At 40.6% G+C, this 22,636-nt stretch overlaps 3 protein-coding genes across 3 annotated transcripts; 2 read left to right on the top strand and 1 right to left on the bottom strand. All coding sequences in view use genetic code 11, as the record gives it.

Annotated features, from left to right (window-relative positions):
- Window positions 1–36: 36 nt before the first annotated feature.
- Window positions 37–7,085, bottom strand: EGR_00644 (U3 small nucleolar RNA-associated protein; the record flags this gene model as incomplete). Its single annotated transcript, XM_024489893.1, has 9 exons — window positions 37–94; window positions 787–937; window positions 1,759–2,176; window positions 3,809–3,860; window positions 4,011–4,189; window positions 5,089–5,420; window positions 6,412–6,715; window positions 6,754–6,952; window positions 6,994–7,085. The coding sequence occupies 9 exons, from the start codon at window positions 7,083–7,085 to the stop codon at window positions 37–39; spliced, it is 1,785 nt and encodes a 594-aa protein (XP_024355890.1).
- A 6,612-nt stretch (window positions 7,086–13,697) lies between these two features.
- On the top strand, window positions 13,698–16,793 carry EGR_00643 (UDP-galactose translocator; the record flags this gene model as incomplete). The annotated part of the gene is made up of 2 exons (XM_024489892.1): window positions 13,698–14,024; window positions 16,083–16,793. The coding sequence occupies 2 exons, from the start codon at window positions 13,698–13,700 to the stop codon at window positions 16,791–16,793; spliced, it is 1,038 nt and encodes a 345-aa protein (XP_024355889.1).
- A 908-nt stretch (window positions 16,794–17,701) lies between these two features.
- EGR_00642 (Plancitoxin-1) lies at window positions 17,702–22,130 on the top strand (the record flags this gene model as incomplete). Its single annotated transcript, XM_024489891.1, has 8 exons — window positions 17,702–17,729; window positions 18,241–18,352; window positions 18,396–18,622; window positions 18,706–18,867; window positions 19,038–19,238; window positions 19,823–19,929; window positions 20,356–20,493; window positions 21,984–22,130. 8 exons carry the CDS (start codon window positions 17,702–17,704, stop codon window positions 22,128–22,130), a joined length of 1,122 nt encoding a protein of 373 aa, XP_024355888.1.
- Window positions 22,131–22,636: the final 506 nt, after the last annotated feature.

Raw genomic sequence — 22,636 nt, 5'->3', positions numbered from 1 at the left:
TAAGCCGAAGGCAGTAGCGGAATTGGCAGGGACAATTTAAAACACAACAAGTCTCAGACTCCGTGCGGTCTCCACCACAACAATTTCAGATCCTCTGAGGTAGATCAACAAGGTAAGGGAGATGAACGACTCCCGGTATCACTGACAAACTAATGACCCTGGTTACAATATGGTTAAAATAAGTTATAGTCATCTGACAGCATAATTTCAGCCAGAACCACCCACTAAAGGTTCAGAAGATCTGGTCGACCAAAGAAAGGAACAATACTAACTTGAAGTAGCCAAGCGGTCAATGAAGACATGACAACATTAGACCACACAACACTTTGGGTTTCCCCGGCTAGATCTCGTACCAACGGCCACCAGGTCAGACTGGAAAGCTATGCATTACAGCCGCTTCAACTCAATAGGGTTTAAGAAGCAGCCCTCTCACCATATTTGCAGACATCACAAAAAATCACCACTGCGACTGCGCTCCAATTTGCAAATAAGCAAGTCTTTATTCCAAAATCACGTGAGTTAACTCCCACGAATCACCCTTAAATGTCATACAAGATAAGAGACCAGGCGGCCTCTTTCCAATAGAATGCCGTGACGGTGGAAGTCTATAACCTACAGTGACGGCAGTACGTGAACAACGGGAACTCCCAACGTTATCGACCATCCCCGTTCAGTAGCGTAATCGCAGTACGAAAATCCCCGCTAACGATTCCCCATCCGTAGACCTGAGAAGTCAACAAAATCCGATCGGCTCTTTTATTCTGCTCTCTAATGTCACCTATTTACAAGAACTCCTTCGGGCCACCGGCTGTAAGGACGGCGAAGAACTTGACACGTGGGCCCTCCTCCAAACACTTTTCAGCCCGCCACCGTAGCGAAGGCAATCGTGAGCAGTCGCCCAGCTTCGCCTCAAATTCCATGTAGAGGTGCCAAAATTCTAGGCAGTAAAAGTGTACACTCGCTCATATAATTTTTATACCGGAAAGAGCATGTACATCTGACTAGTTCTAACCGTGTGTGAACCCAACGTTAATCAGACTCATTTGCGATTTACTGATCGGAGAAATCTAACAGGTAAATTGCATTAGATACATTAACAGCTTAAGAAGCGCAGTATGCCAGTTTAGTGATCAAGTGTAATTTGTTTCAGGTTCACCCTGATTACACAAAAACTGCCAACGCCCTAAAATCCCTCGGGTTTTTGCAACAAATCCGTTTGATCTTCCATTTGTTATACCAATCGAAAAGGAAGCGGCATCTCCAGTCCAAGGAGGCATCATCTGATGTAATATTAAAACTTTGCGAAGCCTACTCGGAGAATATTTCGGATTCTGAAGGGATTTTATGTTACTTAAGTCCGATCCGTTTTCCCTGAGTGTTAAAAAGGATGATAGAATAAATCACATTTCGCGTTGATGGCTCTTACTTTTGTAGGGGCCTATCGTTCCCAATGCTTAAGGAAACTGCTTATCGAGGAAACATGCATAAATTCAAGTGCCGCAAACTAGAAACGGCTTAGGGTAGAGGTGGCCATCTGATTAATTATTGTTATTTGAGAATTTCCACCCTGACAGGTAACCTTAACCTCGGAGACACAAATTGGGACCAACACATTGATTGGCTAACCGTAATGGTAGATGCGGATACATTTTAACTTCTTCCTAATTGCTAGTAGCTAGACTCCATCAAACGTAAATAAAAAGGGAGAAGTTGAACGTCATCAAGTAAACATAAGAGTGCAAGGTATTGCCCGATTACCGGGCACTTTAGAGCCCCAGTTGGAGGCGGCCAAGGTGTCCATTAGGGCTCTCGTTTTGCGAACGTGCGCCTCCTGCTTAAGACGGAATTCCTGGTAAGCGCGCACCACCTCCGTCACATCCTCCTTTGACGTCGTCGCTGTATTGGTCGGCTGGGTTGACTTGTACAGCATCCTAGCCACCACAAGGATGTAGATGCGTGCAGTGAGGAGACGCATCCACCAGGGGTCGGCAGAGGGATCGGCTACCCGGAGGAGATCGTTGGAACCGCCAGGCGCGTGATACCAGGTGTCCCAAGACTCCAACGCAGCCTCCACGCCTTCGGCATCGAGGAGACGCATTAGCTCACTGTGACGTTGCACCGCTGAGGCAGCAATATCCTCTGTCAGCGGCGCTGTGGCGTGCGCCCTTTCAGTGATCTAACAAGATCAGACCCCTTACACTTGTAAACCGATTGTAAACCACCCTCGTTTTTTTCGTTATACTGAAAGTTATTTTCCCATAAGCAGGAGATGGAGGAGAATCAGATACCATAGAAAAGGAATAACAGCGGAAAATGGGGTGTAAGACTGCATTAATGTTCAGCCCTTGTTAATTTATCCAATAAAACAAATCGGATGGCAAGTTATCGGCCAACGAGAGGCAGATGCAGTTGGCATTTCGACAAAAAATTTACAGATAAAACTAGAATTGTGAAAGCCAAGAAACCAGAATGAGTTTGGACATGAGCCACACTTAAGCCGGGTCTCTACAATCCGTTAGTCCAAAACTCCGATTAGTTATATTCAGTAACTGATTTTCTAATGGTCACCAAAATTTAAGCAAGTAAATAAAGCCATGTCAAAGCTAGGACGGCTCACTTTTCAAGAAGACGGAACTTCAATTTTGGATCATGTACGCCTGCCTGGATTTTACGAGTGAAAAGCAGCATTTCAAAAGGTGAAAAACCACATCATACCTATTCATTCTCAACCAGTAATCATTAAGCTTGCGTAAGAAATGAGCTATTGACCCAGGAACTCAGCTATCGTTGCGCTGACTACGTTTGAGTCGCATGAGTTAAAGGCCAACCTAACGCAAATTGAGCAAAACAATGAAGAAATATTTTTGTCAAGTAAAAATGCTGGCACGAGACTCAACAAATGGGTTAATTACTATCAACAACTAACACACATTCAAGCATATAGGGCAAATTAAAATTGTGGGGAGATAAAACGTTAAAATAGCAATGTTAACGTATTTTTATTTTATTAAACCTGTCCATTTGGAATACGAATGGACAAAATGAGTTAAAATTTAAGCGATCAAACAAGAATATGTGTTTCACTGCAATTTAAATGAGTTGCGAAAATTGTCCACATTTTGAACAATAAACCTTAACTTGGATTAAGCTAATACGACTATGCGAAAGGAATAAAATAAGCAAAGTGAATTAAATGATGCTTATTGGTAAAACGTTAATCAATATGCACTTCGGTGTTCAAAAAATGAAAATCCAGTTTTACAACGGGAGTGAAGAAAGTTACCCATATTCTCAATGAAAGGCGCAAAATAGGCTTTATGCAATCATGGTGGGCCGTGATTGGCGATAAACAAAGAAAGGGGTTTTGCGAAAACATTTGTTGCAGAATCCCAAAGTTTAATGGTAATTAACATCCAGTCACAAGGAACTTTTGCTTAATGGGTATCGTCCCAACATTGAGTGATGTCTCGTACCTTGTTTACCGGTAGCCTAAGGTGCGATTTACCTAACTTAATATCAGGCATTAAAACCTGACCTCAAGATGGGAAATATTTCAGTAGATGAAAAGTTTATTTAGATTTATAAAAAAGCAACTATCTTGACAATTTGGATAAAACGATTATTGGCTGTTGGGCGACAGGACGACAATCCCGAAATTGGAATAAATGCATAATGCTGGAGGGTCATAGCAACAGAACAATAAGGGTACGTGCCAAAACACGACTAAGTAGGAAACCATAGTAACGTAAAGGCTTTTACAAAATGCGAACATTACTAAGTGCAAACAAGTGACAATAAGCACACGAACCGTTTGTCCCATCTTCACTTTAGTCGCTTCAGATGTAAGCAGCTCCTTCTGCCTAAAATTTAACAAAGCGTCACTTAGTGTTTTTGAAATGGGGTGCGAGGTTCTCGTAACAGAAAGTATGCCCCATAATTCTCTTAAATAATGGTGCTATTCAGGATTGTACTTTAAAACGAAGTCGCCAGTTAACCAGCAATAAGGTTACCTATTTGATAACTTCCTCATTATAGCTTTGTCGGTGAAGGAAGAAAATTTCTTGGCGATTTCCAAAGCATCCGCCAAATCATTTGAATTAGCACTAGAGAATGCGGAGAAGCGTTCAAGCACCAAATTGAACGTTTCACCAGACTTGACAGAGTCCACATCCTCAGTTACCTCATTCATCTATTGAAGAAACAAGGTACACTACGCATGTATTTTAAGTAACATGTATAATGGTATTGGTAGCAAAAGGAAATGATCTAAATGAATTAGATTTCTTAAAATGGCAAATTAAGAAATTGAAGGTCCAAATGGATAAGAATATACATTTAGTATAGAAAAAACAGACGCGAGTTGCCAATTTTAGGTAGTGTGGAGAATGTGGAGTACTACATGAATCCCCGAAACAAGCAAGCTGTCGCCAAATCGATGTCGAGATGCTGAGGATGCCCGCAACCCCCTCATCTAATCGTTAACGCGTTTGCATTCCTTACTTCTCGTTGCTTGTTCATATACATTTATCAACAAAGCCATATACTCTAAGGTCTTTACTGATTACCAGGACTGGAGTTCGATGAGATCCAAGTCGCCCCCGCATACAACTTCGGTTTGTAGCAAAAGAGCCTCATGAACGCGGGCGAAAAGCAAATTCAAGAACATAAGAACGTCCTCGCAATAACTTCAGCTGGATTCAACCCCATTCAAAAAACTAGGCATTACGGTGGTAAAAGCCAGTAAATAAAACTGCAACGTTACCACAAATTGGGACTACCTTCCAAGAATAACTTCGCTTCTAATGCATGCATAAACATTTTGCGGTTAAAATACATAATGGGACTTACTATAACACTATGTCTCCTACTATCCGATTTATGCCAAAAACTGCGTTTCTAAAGGAAGAAATTGTGTAAACGATACCTGAAACAGCCTAACTCTTGAAACACCCCAAGGCATCTGAGATGAACTGTTAGACATTTATCAAAATGACCAAAAACTCCTAGGACCAATCTAATCTTTTGTGAAAATCAAAAGCGCTGTATTTTAATCACAGCATGAGACCAACCTCCGATATACAAACTCACAAAAGCCACAGCATCCTCTCTCTCCGACTCCTTCGCCTTCCGCATATTTCGGTACCGTCCCATTATTTTTCTGCTAGCAGAGGCTTCACCTTCCAGCTCGTCCTTCGCCATTTGATGTCTATTGGCAACACGCTTTTTGAAGAAGTCAGCGGCCAAACCCTCCAGTTTGAGGAGTTCAAGGAGGAGGAAGACAGAATTTTCGTTGAAGGCAAGGCCCTGAGTCAAGAGACGTCGAGCCTCGCGTAGCCCACGTAAGTGGGTGCGATCCCACGCCAGGTGAACGGAGCGATTAATTGACTCAAGCAGTTTGTGCAAATGAAGAGTCTCCAAACCTTTTAAAGCATGGAAACAGTCTCAAGCGCATGGGGACACTGAGTTATGAAGAACGCAGGCAATGGGCACCCATAATCTTCCGATATCGCAAGTTTTTAAAAAAAAATCTAGTGGTCTAAAGAAAGTACATTACAAATAAAGGGGAACTCGCTGTACTGAAATTACTGCATTTACTTAATAGAGTTCAGTTCAAGAAAAAGCAAATGTAGTCCAATTCATAACGGTCGATCATTACACATATAGAAAATTGTATGCAAACTATCTAATACGAAGATATTTTGCCGTTATGAGGTTATGGCGAAATGGTTATCAGCCGCACTTGAAGTATTCCTCTCTCCTTAAAACAGAATGCATACCTAGTTTTAACAAACATTTTTAGAAAACCGAAACACATTATTACCATTCTAGAGGACTCCACAGACATGAGCTAACAACACTTAAACAGCCCCAACAACAATTCTTAACGAAATGCACAACTGCAGTGGAACAAAGGCTGAAATCCTCAGGATACAAAAAAGCAGTTTTAAGGCTGCGCAGGCACTTAGTCTAAATTCTAATGTTTAAATCCCGCATTTATTTTACTTAAAAAGGGTAATCCAATTAAAATTTAGGACAACGGTTGAAAAAACTAAAATGAATTCGATAAACCTAAACACCCGCGAAGGATTGTTTCGAACACAACACAGGTGAAAACCATCTACTAGGCGTGTAATAGGGAAAGCAAAAACTGTAGCATGAAATTTACCATATCCGATAAATGGGAAAATTGATATCAAAACACTTATCAGAAATGTTGAGAAAGAGCAACCCAAAGACGCATTCGAAAGATAATGATAAAATACAGATTTAAGCACGGGCAAACAATTGTAAGCTTGGAATGTTATTGCAGACGCCTAGCAAAAGACAAGTGTTAGGCATCAAGAATGTTTAGAAGTACAAAATAAGCATCTTCTGTACAAAAAATGAGGCAGGAATCTGTCACAAACTTACGTAATGCTACTCCTTCCTGTGCGCACGTGGGGCTTTTGCGGAGCCGTTTCACTTTCTTTATGGCCATTGTGAGTGCATGCCTTTCGGTTTTGAGCTTTGCCAGGATTGCGCGGGCCTGAGCACGAGCACCTTCATTTAAGTGGAACGATGCGGCGGCCGCCCACAAACGCGGATCAGTTCGACCATGAACCTGCAGGATTCGCTCCCAAAGGCGGGTGACAGCCATATGACGGCCAAGCTTCCGATTAAATAGCAAGAACCGCATCCAAACATCAATGTGAGACTGAAATCTGTAGCAAGTTTGCTGTAGGGCATTATAATGAGTCTGATGAGATGAATTACCCTATGGAGTCGAACCAGCCGAGTAATGATTGATCTCTCGATCTCGTCCTTGAATCGGAAATCCATAGTCTTTTGGCGCCGAATGATAACAAGTCGTAGAATACCAAGTTCTGCTGCAATGTACGACTCGTAGTCAGAGAGTCGTTTATTGCGCTTTTGAATACTATATTCATGATGTCTCCTAAGGCGAACAACTTCTCTGAAATAGCCAATAGTTTACTTTCTGGTAGAAAGGTGTACCTCAGTTCTGCTTCGTTGAAAAGCTTTGCTCGGCGAATATGTACAATCTCTGGTAAACTATCCTCAACATTACGTTCGACAACCTCAGCCATGGGAAGACTTGAAATAGGCCGCGGGGGTCGATAATAGCAGCATTTGTAATTCACTCTAATAAAACTGGTGCAGAGAATAATATGATCAAGAAAAACCGGTTTTCTAAGAAATGATAGAAATAACTTACTGTGGGTCTCAAAGGCTAAGCAGTTTTGGAGTAACGATTGTGTTTGTCAGGTAGTAATAAAGATTTAAAATATCCGTCTTTTATCAACTAAATTTGCAAAAACTTCACCAAAACAAGAAAAGCAATTTTTAAAAGGCAGCTGTAGGCGTTGGTGTAAAATGTGTGAATTTTAAACGACGATTAGGCAGCAGAAGCACTGCCATATAACTTAATGTGTGAATTTTTCAGAGGCATACCTAAAAAGAACAAATTCTTTATGTATATAACAATAATGGCTCGTATATCGCGGTTTTAGAGAGTTTGCTTTAAACCTACCAAAAACTGTTCCTTTTTTGAACCCAATTTTGCATCACGGTTGATTGATCGTAAAAGCATTAGTTTTTTAGCAGCTTGTTCGAATTAAGTAGATTACGTCGGTCCTTGAACTTCCTCAAACTGCACTCCTGCTCTTAGGTATCCTCTTCATTCCATATCAGTACTCCCAGCCCTTTCGTACATTATTTATTTTTTTCTACCATCCTTCCGTGACCTCTTATGACTGTGGGATAGACTCGGGACACACGAAGGTTGTCTGCTGCAAGCAAACTCGATTTTTATCGATGACTGCTAAATAATCCCTAGCCAGAAAACCTGTGACGATTATTAATCAAATGTTTGAAAATGATTTTTACACCCGACAATACCCTATTCCCGTGGTATCCAGAAAAGCTATTACAAAATGTATTTGTAGCGTCCCGAGACTCCCTGAAAACAAAAGAAGAAACAATACTCGGGCAGAATACATATGTTTAGTACGGAGAAGGTGTCTGGGCTATTGGCATGGCCCAAAAGGCCAGCCCACCCAGCGAGGTGCAAGAGGCTACTTCAAAGTACGAAAGTGGCGCCTCACCAGAACCGAGGGATAAACTAATATCGCATTACATAATAATAGAAGCATCGACTTATCTAAAATGTTAATTAAAGAGGTCTCTACCGCGCCCATATAAAGACATTAATTATCTAGTCAAGTGACAATTCCTCCAAAATTTACTAGCTGGGTAGGACTTAGAAAGCAATGCGACTGGACTGCACTGAGGCGGGATGAAGATGCAAGGAGGAGTATTATCTTCACGGAGCTATTCTAAAGCTCACCTCTCATTAAGTCACTCTGCTTTCAGGTCAGTAACCTAACGACCAGTAATGAGCATACGTCATTTAGTCTTTGTCAGAATGGAAACAGCGCATTTTTCCTCCTCCAGTACGATTTTCTAACAGGACCGAGCACTAGGCTTGGTGGAATTCCCTTGACACACCAGTGATGTTAAGCTTGAATATTCTATTTGCACGTAAGTTTTATGATTAACACAAGTATCTTATAAAAGATCTTTTTTAAGCTTTAACTACGCTATGGTGGCTGGGGCAAGAGGTTAACCGATGGGAGCGCCTGGGACGACCCTCAAAGGGAGATAGGAGTTTTATGGTAAGTTGATGATTTGACAAACTCTGTACTTAGTGAAACGGCAACTTAAGTTTTTGCCAGCTTTAGGTCTTCCTAATAGCCTGGTTTCCAGTCCATGCCAATAACATTCCAGCCCTCATTACGTTGGATTTACTACTCTCACTTCCTACAACCTTAGGAGGAATTTTAATAGACTACATACTATAATAAGCAAGTATAAAACTCATTTTGCTTCTTGGCTACAGGCGGTTGAGAAGAACTTATTATTTACCATTTTAACTATGTTTCTGATTTCGCACTTTCTTGTGCTTTTGCTAGACAGTTTACCCTCATTATCTCGTTTCTTTGATTATAATAATGTTGTGCTCTTTTGTTCTATATTTAAATGCAACCTACTTTGCTGGCACCATTTGTTTATAATATTACGCTGTTTGGTAGCAGCTTGAAATAATTGGGCTTATTTTTGGTTTCGCCCTGTGTCTGCCGCCTGTCCCTCCTTAGTAGTAGGCTTTTATTTGTTACTGTGTTTATAAATACTGACATCACTCGTTAACTGTGACTGCGCTATATTCGTCACCGTTAATCCCATTTTTGTATGTTACAGCTTTGGCTTGCGGCTCTGTTGACCCATTAACGGTGCAAAATTATAGCCAATTTAATGATACTGTTTTAGGCGGTTTTCGACTCCTTTACATTATGATTGTCCATCTCATGAGTTAATTCTGCCAAAATGCATGTTTTTGTGCAGTGCCATGACCGGATGTATTTGCGAGCATCTTAGCTGCATTGCACATTTAAATATTTTTTATGTTTGCACTGTTAATCATAACTTTTAACTGGATTCACGTAACTTCTTATTACAAGCATATACGGCAAGTTATTATCGGGCGTTCTGTGTGGCAATCTTGGTTCACGTTCTAAATCGTACTTTTATTATGGATGTGATCGTGTATACTGTGGTGTCTAGTCGACTACTGCTTTTTTTGCGCTGATTTTACTTTTCTTTGCATAGAAAAGCAACTAACAGGTCGTAGTTAAAGACCATTTATCACAACCCTTGCAAGGTGGACTGCACTTTTAAAAACAATTTTATGTGAAGATTCGTATATATGGCAGCGTTAAGCATGCTTCTCCATCCGCTGTAAATAGCAAAAATCCTTGTCTGTAGGCGATCTGAAGCAAGCACTTTGCCCTTTTGTCGGAATTATAATCTTCCTTGCGTTGGTATTCGATGCTGGTCACCTGGTTATCTTGAAAATTGTAGGAATTTAGTGTTTAGACTTCGCTTTTTCACCACCACTTTGATCTGATCTTATGGGCTTACTCTGACGAAGAGGAATTCTAGTTTTACCCCAGTGCAAGCACATTTGTGCTCACAAATACCTTAGTCCGCTCATTATCTTTATACTTCGCAGTGGTCTCAGCTACTGTCTATTCAGTTCGGTAGTAGGTTTCTTTCGAATTCTAATTATTCATGAAACGTACGCGTTGTGATGTCTGACCGTTCCTGACACCTTTTTTTCCTTCAAGGGTTAAATTAATTGGAGGCCTTTAAACCTATGCCAACTTCCTAGTGTTTGAGTCATTTTAGCACGGACTTTCACATCACTAGCTCCCAAAATTAGATTCAGTTTAACCAATATTTTTACGCTACCTTATGACTTTCTGCGTACTGCGCTGATTTTGTTAACCCCGCTTTGTACGCTACTCATCTATCCTTGTTTGAAGAGCACACTTCATATGTGCATTAGTCTATGCTATCTAGGTTTATGCACATACCTCCATTCATTATTTTCGTGGACCTTTTCTAACCATTTCACTTTTCTCTAGCTGAAATCTTTTATCATGCAGATAGTATGTAACCTTTACAGAATTAAGCATAATTTCATCTCTACTGCATCAGTTTGCAAGTATTTTAGACTTGGAAAATCACATTGAGTCTACATGAATGCTACGGACATCTAACTCGGTAGTACTTTGGAAGAAATTGGCTTTTTGGTCACGTTAAACTACAAGTAAATTTTGTACGCAAATGCTGCAAGGTTTACACGAGTACTGATTATTTCATGTACTCCCCTTGTGTACAGTATGTGATCATTCATCTATTTGTCCTCCTATTTAAACCACCAGGCCGACATCGGATTGTGTTTGGGCATGCACCGAAAGTGCATTCCGCGTCTTCGTTTGTGGAAAAAAGTGATGTCCCTCATAAATGTCGCTTGAGTAATAAGTCCTCGCATTACTCACGCTAAACATATTAATGGGATTGTTTGAACTCATTCTGTTGGATGAACTGGAATGAATGAGCTGAGGAGATTTACGATATTCCTCTGGTATAATCAGATTATTTTATTAAAATTAAACGAGCGAAATGCCTTCATTAAAACTTTTTTGCTTAAGAGATTACGATAAAACAAGTGCAACAATCATATTCTTTATGTAGGTGGTTGTCGACTTTTCTGGTTTAACGACATGTTGATTGCCTGTAGATGACCTTAATTAGTTTACCTGTCGTGTCAGCTGCTCTTCTATTATCACTAATAGACATTTGGGACCTCAGTAAGGCTCAAAGTGAGGTAGAATCTCATGTGGTCTTGGTTCTTATCGGTTTAATTCCTTTCCATGTAAATGTAAAACGTCCTTGATGGAGCTAAAGACCACTCAGCGATTCCGCGTGCATGAAGGTTAAATAAGTCAAATTTTCGATAAGCCTACACTAATTTCTAACTTCGCTAACATATGATTCCCGTTTTTAAAAACGTTTGACCGTTAATTCAAGGCGATTCACTCTAGGGGATGAGTTGGCTTTGTTCGCTTCTCGATTCAATACTTGGAGTATGCAATTGCTCTAACAGCCAATTAGCTACCCTTTAAAAATTTGTTTTTGACCGAAGATGATCTGTATTGCTGTCTTTGCTCAAAATTTATCTAATGGAAGTTATGATTGCGATTCGCTTCATGATACTTTTGATCACATAGTCAGTAGAGGCAGTAATCTTAGCCTGTTTTAGGCTAAAGTAAAGCACTTTGGAAAATTTCCTTGACTCAGCAAATACTAAAGTCGATTTCCATACATCTAGTAAGGAGTTCTTGGAATTAGCACACCCATTCAAACTAAAAAAAACTTATTTTGAAACCTACCTTCTCCAATAGCCATATTTTGCCGACAATTTTTAGATTAATGATCGGTTCTTTGTAACAAGCCTCTAACCCAAGCTCACATTTCCTAGGTTGCAGGAAAGCTCCCAATGAGTTCGCTCTTCAGTCATTTGACAAAGTTGTCCCTTAGTAAGTTATGCGTTTTTTTCGCACACGTGCATGGTTTTTTTCCTTCTACATATTTTTTGCTCGAAAGTCCCTGTCGTGCTCATAAAAAATGCCATTTTGCGCGGATTCTTGACCGAAGGTTCTTCCTCCTCTCTGTAATAATTTGTATATGATAGTTGCAGCATCTCAAGTACGGTGCCTATTATTCACCTTGTCAAAAGGTGAGCTTTTTGGCACTTTTCCAATGGATGGGGATTTTCCTGGATTTGTCAGTTTGGCTGTTCAAACAAAGGTTTTTTTCGTTTCGATTATAACTTCATGAACGATGCAGATTCTATTGTTTGCTTTTTTATGTCTTACAAGAGCGTAAAAATGACGTTCTAGGTCAGTGATGTTGATCGCGCAGTTATGTACGCATGGAGTATACATTTACCGAGTTGTCCCAATGACACGGCCAACCCGTCGTACCAGAACTATCTGAGGAGCCGTTAGTGAGATATACCAGCCTAAATTCAGACTTACTATCAGCTTAGGGAAGAAATAGGATAAAAATAGCAAAGGCAGTATGGGCGTAGCTCTAAGCTACCACCAAGGTAGTCAGTCACGGAATGCCAACAAAATCCGCGTGATCAGGAACAAAAGTAAAGTGGATAGCATTCTGCTATATCGACTATCTCCTCTTCTGTTGAGCACCATCTTTGTCCTTCCCTCCCTTACTCTTGGGTCGTGTTTTGACCACCAGTAAAGCAGAAAGGATTGCAAGATTCCTCATCTCGCATAGGAAATGGTTTTAAATTCGACCTACGTTTTGAAAATTTATCTGCTTTGTTTTGGTGAAGGTTGATTACTATTCTACGGCGATTACATTATGTTGATCACCTTTTGTGTGGTGCTTGCTCAAAAGCAAAGCCATCCAGTAAAGCGTATAACGCCAAGTAGATGTGTTTTTTTTTCTATTAATTCACCCTTCTCCACGCACTGCTCAGTCGCCTCTCACGCAGCTCGTAGTCTGACGTTTGAGATTTTGCCTCACTCAAATATAGCGTTCCACTTTTAACCAGTTTTGTTTCGAAATTTGGTGTCCTCTCAACTAATCTGTTTAGAATTTTCTAAAAGTTCGGCAGCTACAACAGATACATTTCAGTTGTACTTGATGTAATGCCTAATTTAGAAAATGGTTGTTTTGCAATAGATTTGCTTATCGTTGTCAATGTAGCATCCGATATGTGAGGCACTTTCCGAAATCAGGTTGATTATCAACTAACAGAAGGAATGAGAGATCACCTTCATGGATGACAGGGGTGAGGTTTCGCGCCGTTATCACGGTATCTCAGTCGCAGGAGGCTAGAAGTTATATCCAATAACGTTCTATTATAATAGGATCGGCACTTTCAACTCTGTGATCCGACGATCGTCGCAATCGATTTTTGCTATTTTCCAGGCAGGAGTAGAGTGGGGTAGAGCTAAGAAAAACAACCTGTGCCGTTGGGAATCAGTGTGATCTTTCAGATTGTCAATCCCACCTGAATTATCCCTGAAGGCGTTTTGAGAAGCAACGGTTAGGATAGATAATTATCGTTAACGTACAGAGGGGTATTAATGGAACTCCACGTTTCTAACCTAATAACCGAACCGAGTGCGACTAGAGGGGCGTAAATGGTAATACGCGATTAAAACAAATACTGTTGCACTACGGTATTTTCTCGAAGGCTTGAAATTTGACTGGAAGACTAGTTCCACCTGTGTCTGGTGTTTGACATCTGTTCAGATGGCAAACTGATGAAGTACGGCTCACTGGCCTTTCTGACGCTGCAGAATGTATTGCTGGTGCTACTCTCGCGCTACGTGCGAGCACGCCCAGGCGATATGTTCATATCTTCTACTGCGGTAACCATGAGTGAAGCAGTGAAGCTGGTAGTGTGCGTGGGTCTCGTGTGGCTGGTGGAAGAGGGCGGCAGTGTGCGCGGCTTCGCTTCCAACCTTCACACCAACCTCTTCTGCGATTGGCGCGATAATCTTCTCATCTGTGTGCCCGGCGTCATGTATGCCATACAGAACAATCTCATCTACTTGGCTGTCTCTCATCTCAATCCCAGTGTCTTCCAGGTGCGTCTCTCTGCCTATACATCACCGTCTCCTTCCTCCCTTCCACTGACTCGGTCTCTGTCTGTGGCTAGTCGGTCGTTTGCATTTGTAATCTTATGTAACACCTTTTGTTCGTCCTGCATCTCTCTGCGGCTGCCAGATTTCCGACTTACCTCCAAAGTCTTCAGTACCGCCTGGACGATCTTTTTGGATTTGAAGTGATCCCTGATACTGGTTTGCGCTTTACTTTTTTGTCCATGTTTTGATCTGTTTATTCAGGAGATCTTCTGGATATAATTCTATATCTGTCTAATGATTCTTTTGCGCCAAAACTTTTCCAAATTCCATAGATCCACGCACGTTAACGAGTGCTACTGACTTTCAGGTCGTCCAATGCTCCGTTTGGTCATTCTATCGTCGATTATTTACGCCGTCGTCCCTATGTATTGTGTGCTTGAAATTTGTCTCTTACACAAGTTTGGGAGTGTCGGGATCTAGGTACGTTGGTCCACATTCCGCGTCCTTTTTGCTGTCTACCTATTCACTGTTGGTGCTTAGTCTGGTCGATTGCCTAGATTCGGTTACATATCTAGTCAATCACTCTTGGTTGTTGGAAGTTAGTTCAGTTCTATCAATTCCACGGACTTCCAGTTACCTCTCCTCCGCTGTTTCCATCGGAAACCAGCACTTTTATTTCGCGTTCCAACACGAGTTTTTTAGCATATCTCTTCGACTCTGTTTGACTATTTGTTTCCTTGCGATCTTTGTATGATGACTCAACCCATTTCTAGGGCCTATAAGATCATTGGGTTCCGTATGTATATTGTACAATAACCACTAGTGTAAAAATACTTCTATGTGAAATCGGATTTGTTATACGACATTCCACTTTCCCTGTTTATGGCAAACGCGTGGAAGATCTTTCGGACTGACTTGTCCTTTATACAGCGATACTATCTTGTGAAGTGGATTATCCAATTGAAGGTCCCTTGCTCCACCTTTGTCGCTTGTGTAGTTAACGTCATTCACTACTAACGTTTCTCAAGGTTCAACATGCCATGTCTAACAATTTGACCTGATTTCAACGTTCTTTGTGGCATCAAGGGTCATTTTTGAGTATTTAGATACCGGTGAGCGTCTCTCAATTTGTAGTCATAGTCCAAATTCCCGTATATAGCCACCCTCTTACCCAAAGCTACCAACTTTCAAAAGTCTCTCTGATTAGTCAATCCATTCTTTCGTCTGTCTCTTCTATCGTCGCCTTACAACCCAGTCCCACGTTTGTCTTTTAGGTCCCTCCAAACGCCTTTCTGGGTTTTGTTTGAGGACTTACACTCTTTTCTGAGCCTTTGGCAGTGTTTGAGGGACCTTGAAGGCTCAAATTCACCCCTGATACAACAGTAGCAGATTGTGATTAAATAGAACATCTGAACAAACATGTTGCTCCGTCTTTGACGTTTGTGCCGCTGACATTCTATCTACTGCTGACGGTTATCAGCTCCCGGGTTGTTTTAATGTCTGCTTCTCAGCTATTAATAACGTATATACATTTGCAATGAGTTTTTGAACTTAGGCATCATCCAACTTATTGCGTACAAAATTCACACAGTAACCACAGCTTCGGCCTTTTCTTTAAATGTGTCTGTGCGCCTTAAAATAGTTTTCTTACATTTTTTTATGAAATTCCCCAAGGTTGTAGTGCAAGTAATCTTTTAATGGACACTCGAAATAGGTGTCGTTGTTTCGAATTTGGTCATGCCCCCTTGACCAAACGCTTTGGCTCTGATGCTTGCATATTGTGACGACGATCTTCCTCTTGTTCATTTTCCTCAAACTCTTATTGTAATCAAACTCGACCCGCCTGAGAAGTTTCCTCACTAGAGATTAACTTGAAGTCAAGTGCATAAAATATTAATATTGCATGTTGAATGGATACCTCTCTGCCATCCTTAGTGTAGCTAAAGCGATAAATGTTGTGCCCAACAAAAAGTTTGTCGTTTGTAAATTCGTGAGGTTATCTTATGCCATTTAAACTGTTAAGAAGGGGGTTAGTTTTCCAGTATTTATATTTGATTTTAGGTGACATACCAATTAAAAGTGTTTACAACCGTCCTCTTCTTCCGCGTTCTCCTCCACCGTGTGTTGACTTCGAAGCATTGGATCGCACTTTCTCTCCTCTTCGTGGGTGTGGTCACCGCTCAAGTCGACCCCGGCAACAGTGCCAAGACTTTGGAGGGACTGGAGCAGAAGCCTTTCTTCGGTCTGATCTGCGTCATCACTGCCTGTGTGCTCTCCGGTTTCTCGGGGGTTTTCTTCGAGCTGGTACTCAAGTCCACTCAGAAGACTATCGTGATGCGGAACATCCAACTCGCCTTCTGCGGCATCTTCGCCAGTCTCGCACAGGCTTACTTTCAAGAGAGAGAGGTCATCTTCAACCACGGCTTCCTATTTGGCTACGACGGCTACGTGTGGGCGGTCATCCTAGTCCAGTCAGTGGGCGGATTGCTGGTAGCCGCGGTGGTGCGCTACGCGGACAATATCCTCAAGACATTTGCAACTTCGGTGGCCATTGTACTCACCCTTGTGGCCTCGGTTTTGCTCTTTGGCACGCCCCTGACGGTGCATCTGGTGGTCGGTAACCTCCTGGTGATTGCCGCCACTGTCCTCTACGGTATTTTACCACCTCCTGCCTCACTGAAGTCAATAGGCGTGGAAGAGGAGAGGCGCGGTGGTGTGACTGGCGGAGTAGTGACAATAGTGCTACCTGAGGGCAATAGCAAGCCTGCTTAATTGGTTTTGTACGGACTTTGTGCTTTACTTTCCTCCTTTTTTCTACTATTGGTTCACCGGCGAGATGTATTTTTCATGTACCATTTCCTAGTCTTCGAAAGTGCTCTCTATACTTTAGACCAGAAATAGAAGTCTTATTTGCCTGTCCTGCAGTTCACTTATCAGCGGGGACATATTTGTGTCCCCTAAGTGGATTGGAACTCTCCCTCCAGATACAGCATCCGCATAAAGTTAGCAGCCTCTTAAAGTCGTCAATTTGATAGAAGCGTTTCGACGAACATGGGTGTCTTAAGGGCAGTAACCCCCACGGTGGAGATTCTCGCTCTTCTTGTGCCGTCAAGTCCTACATCTGTTGCTCATTGATAGTTGTCATTTTTGAACTCCGTTTCATTTGCCGTGAAGATGTGCATTAATTGGGATTTCGGAATAGTAAATCAGTTTTGCATTCATCAATTTGCATGGCAAAGTATTGAGTCTTGTACGCACTCACCTTGAATTCACTTTAAAATATTGTTGTCATTGTAATGCTGTTATTGCTTATTTGACTCCTTGTTTTGGGTTTCGTGGAGGCTTAGGGCTCTGCGATTGTACTTCCGCTGGGTGGTGCGGACTATGGGCCATGCCAAAAGCCCATTAACTCTTCAGCATGTCTAAAATACACATTCTGTCCTGGTATCACGACTTATTTCGTCTTCAGAGGAGGTCCAGAGCACTATAGTTACACCGAAACTGGTCAATTTGCAAATATGTATTTCATCTCCTGATTTATCCTAGCAGTACCACCAACGTTTAGGACTCTTGGCTTACTTAGAGATTTTCCGAAACGTAGTAGTCTAGAACTAGATTTAAAACACAGCTCCCAACAAGGACTCCTCAGTTTCCATTACATGAACCTTCGCCTCGGTGTCATGACGCGAAGGCCGTCACTAGGGCCAAGTAGTTACTTTTTTCCCTGTTAACGTAGTTTACCAAGACTTTATGGTGGATTCGGGGTGCCGTTGGTCATTGGGATTTATGTTAGAATTCTGGTGGAATTAATTTTTAGGTAGCAAACCACATTAATGTAGATGTTGATAGATTTGTTTTCTCATCATCCTCATGGATCAATTTTGCAGTTTTACGGAAGCGATAAATTCAGCCCAAATAAAAAAATGGAACCAGATCTTTCTAGTTTTATTTAACACTCAAACGCTTTGATTAATCGAGTCTAGGATTGTCTCAAGGTCCTTCACACGACACCTCGCCGTTCGGTTCGTTTGGGTCTGTCGTTAATGTTGTCGTTTTGCATTCGTTTCATTGTTTATATTTCTCTAAACCACCTAGTGTGGTATGATTTGCTGCCATCTATTAAAGGTAACGCTCGCTATGTACTCACACGTATGAGTTTGTTAATTTGAATAGTAGAACTCCCTTTATGAGTTTAAAGATCCCATTTTTTTGTCTTCAGGTATCAATGATATGAACTACTATTGCACAGTCCCCTTCATTTTGCTTCTGCAAAACCTTTTAGTAATTAGCCAACTCTGGTGTCGTGATGACAATAATCAAACCGTTGATTGGTATGAGTGCTTTATCATTCAATTCTTTCCTCAACCTATGCAGGCACATAGCTTACAAATTTCCCAATAGTTTCTCATACGCCTCTCTATCTCCTGATTACGCAGAGTGGCGTCTATCAAGTGCCGATCTAAGAAAGAATGGGTTCTTGAAGCGTACTTTTGACCAGGTCTACAATAGCCCAGACGCTGGTCTTGTCTATGGCATGTACAACGATGAGACACCTCCTAATCTCACACTCGCTTATGACTTATGGTATGGCCATATGAAAGGTAGAATATTCGTCAAGTTATGTTGCACCGCTCAAATGATTGGGCATCTCATTGAGGTTTGAAATTTTTTGTTTGTTCTTCAGGGCTGTTTGCATTTACCGAAAACAGACGGGGGTTTTGGCTAACTCATAGTGTACCTAAGCTTCCGATGAAATCGGGGGAATTCGTCTACCCAGAAACTAGTAAAAACTACGCGCAGCATTTTTTCTGTGTTTCCTTGAATTATTCGGCTCTAAAAACGATTGGTATGTCGTTTTTTCAATAATGTATGCATGCGTTGCTTAGTTAAAATTACTAGTTAATGCCAGTCTGGGGATGACACATAAGCTATTGGACTAAATCCACAATAGAGTGTGTAGTCACGCTTGCGGCAAAATTACTTGTACATTGCATACGTTTTTCTTTCACCATCTAGCTGATCATCTGATCATAAGCAGACCTCTGATACAAAGCTACAAGTTGCCTGAATCTGTTGAAAAGTCTATTCCACTGTTGGGGGATATTTTCCATCATAACGGTTTAAAGAATATCAGTCAAACCCTCATCACGAGTCTCAGTGGAACACAAAGTAACCTCACCCTGCGTCAGTTCACAAAATCGCCTAAATTTCATCACGGTAAATACGTCTATTTAACACATTGTTGTATTTCTACATGTATTTGGATTTTGAAAATCGATAACGCATATGTATCTGTAACTTCCAATTACTTATTTTTAATCATTCATCCTTTAATCGCTTCTATAGCGATTACACTGTTTGCCTCAAAAACGGCGTAAGTATTTGCTATATTCGAGAATTAACTTGCCAAAAGAATAGCACGATTGAGAAATTTTTGTGCAAACAGTATTTGGCACTTACGATCCACCTTTTTCTTTCTGATCCTTGATATTTACTTCATAAAAACAATTGAATCGTTCATTATATAAGCGCTTTTATTTACATTTCTTCAATACTAAACTGACTTGCAGGTCTTTTTATTGCTATAACGATGCATTCCACTTGCTTGTATGAGGTATTTGTACCAACTCGACTTTCTGTGGAACGTGTTGATAATTAATCCTTGTAAGTAGATTTGTTATTATTAAACAGATCCTACAAATATCTAAAGGCTGGTGCTTGAGGTTTTTTTTATTTTTTGCACATTTTACTTCTGAACTTTTTTACGTCCCATGAGCAAACTTTTTTATCTGCTGTTTCAGACCTATATTCTGAAACAATTGCTCCAAACTTGAAAGTCCAGCTTTATACTGAGACGTGGCGGCACACGGATTCAAATCTCCCCTCTAACTGCACTACTGAATTTTGGGTACCTCAGCACTTTTTAAACACTAATTTCATGCGTATTTTTTGAATATACGGCTTTGTGAAAGTTATTATTTATGTGATTTCTGTTTTTTCGAATGCAATATGCCCACCTCCCAGCCGTAACGACTAGCACTTATCCAATTACTAAAGTACGTGAAGTCTCGTTGTGTTTTAATCTGTACGATGAAACGTTATTTTGTTAGACTTGATTTTGTCTGGAAATAATCTAATTTTTTGATTTGTACAAATCTGTCGGAAAGGTGAGGTAAGGATTAGAAGAGATACATGCATTGGGACCATCTAAACAATGTATGACTCCTCCATCTGTTAACTGTACATCCCGTGTGAGATCAATCCTATGACGGGTTTCAGGTAAGTACGCTAAAGCCAATTACTTAAGGCAATTATTTTCCTTCTTTTATAATAGGTAAAAAATATCGAAGAGTTGAAATGGCCAACGCCAATGAATGTGGACCTCAGATCAACTCGTGATCATGCTAAATGGGCTATAACAGTAGAAGACGATGCAGAAAGGTGGACTTGTTTCGGCGACATAAACCGATCGGTGAATTTGATTTCCTTATTTAACAGACTATTTGCATTTTGCCCTTGAATACGAATGACATAAGAGTCTAGGTAAGGGTTCAAGGCGTCGTCTGGAATGACGGGAACTAACCTATCTTATATCCTATACAAAGTTCATTTTAACCCATTAAGTTGAGGAAAAATAGCCCGATTTTTCTAAAGTTATTACAATAGGTAACTGTAGAGCTGATGCATTAAGCATTATGAAACCTCATTAATCAGTGATAGTTGTTGAGGGAATATTGCAATTGGACTGATAGCCAGCAATTAAATAACAAGTGGGGCAAATAACACTAGCTACTTATTTGCTGAAAGTGGTTGAATTATGGTGAGGTTGTTATGGCTTTGGGATGAGAATGTGTTCTAGTGTCTCAGTTTTTTGTTTTAACTCCCTTATGTCACTTCAGCGGGTCTTTCCAATGCTAATTTTAAAAGAAATACTCTTTTATTAAGGTGGCACATTTGTTTTAGGCTTCACGTCCTTCCTTCCCTTATGGAGCCTCAATCCAGAACTTATTGTAAATGGGATTCATGCTTCGGTGAAACACAAACAATGCACTTTCTTGAAATTCATTTCAGGCAAAATCTTTTTGACAGCAGTCGCTTATGTGTAGTCAATCTACTCTGCCTAATCTCTAGCCGTTCAGCCTACATGATCTGTTTCTACTTTGTTGCAAATTAGTGCAAATCTCACTGCAGTGGGTACCAATTCTCTGTTCTCTGTTTACGCTTTAGCTTCTTCCTAGGAAGACTGCGGTCAATTTTTCAAGTCTAGTGCCACGCTGACGATAGAGATTTTTTAGGCTTTGTTTTGAAGCACCCAAATAAGATTTCCGTATGACAACATAAAATAAAATTTAGATGTCTATAAAACAAAACTTAACGTAAGCTTGTGTTTTGTGGGGTACAACCAAAGTAGTCTGATGCCCCTTAATAATCTTTAGTAAATTTTCATCTAATTTTTGGATTTGTTGTTAGAATTGTCGATTCTTTACCTTGCCCCGAGCTTCCCGGATATGCGTTATTGTGGCGATAATGCTTTCAGGTCATTATTCCCTAGTATCTTACTTTATTGAACGTCCCAGTCAGTTCGCAAACCAGTTCTTCCAAAACTCACCAGATCTATCTCAAGGAGTAGTATCTTTATTGAGACAGTGATAACATTTTTCTGAAAGCAGCTGTCCCAGAAATGTTTACTTATTAATGTTAATATGTTCACCTTAGTGATGTCACATGAAAATACCCAAAAATTTCATGTGTTTATTTAATGTGGAAAAAAACTTCCTTTAAAATTATTCGTCTTAAACTATTTTCAGACGAAAGTGGGACTGCCAGCGCTCTCATTCATATAATCTACTTTTAATGATTGAATTTCGATAAGTTTACTATATCTTTATGTAGGGAATGTACTGGGCACTTTATTTTACAAACACTGGATAAGATCTCTTATTCGGATTTTGTGTAATTTAGGAGAGTCAGTTTGCCAGGGGTGGGGGTGCACTCTGTGTCGAAGACCCGAGAATTTGGAGGCTCTTCTACGATTTGGTGATTCAGGTTGAAGCTTGCCCAGTCATCGTTCCCTGGACTAAACTTTACCCTGCCTCGCCTCTGGTTTGACACGCAAAATCTGGATTTTGATTGGTTTGAAATTAATTTAATGTGATTTTGATAAGTTATTTAATTACAACTTTTTACTGTTTTTTTGTTGGTGAGTGGGGGGTACTTCCGCAACTGCTTAATCAACTCGTCAACTGATGGCATTAGTTTATTGCATTGGCAAGTGATGAGGCCCCCTGTAAGATGTTTATGATACAATTCATATCCTGCGTGTATTACCAGCATTAAAGCGGTGAGGTAGTTTTGAGAGTGTGCATGAACACCCTCTACTACCTTTGGGTAGTTTAACGTCTTAAAATGGGAGGAGTCGGGATAGATGTCTTATTCTCGGATTGTATTTCCAAAAACCCACTGTTTTAGATAAGAACGGAACTTGACAAATATTTCAGCTTAAGCTTATAAATTATTAGTAGCCTGTACAATCAAGTAAACTGTATTCGCCACGTCACGTGGGGTTCCAATTAGGAAATAGAATGTTTCTATGTTGTCTATGCGCTAAAAACCGG

The sequence above is a fragment of the Echinococcus granulosus genome, assembly GCF_000524195.1.
Source record: "Echinococcus granulosus chromosome Unknown EG_S00002, whole genome shotgun sequence".
Taxonomy (NCBI): domain Eukaryota; kingdom Metazoa; phylum Platyhelminthes; class Cestoda; order Cyclophyllidea; family Taeniidae; genus Echinococcus; species Echinococcus granulosus.
The sequence above is the reverse complement of the archived record's forward strand: the minus strand, read 5'-3'. Positions and strand labels throughout refer to the sequence as shown.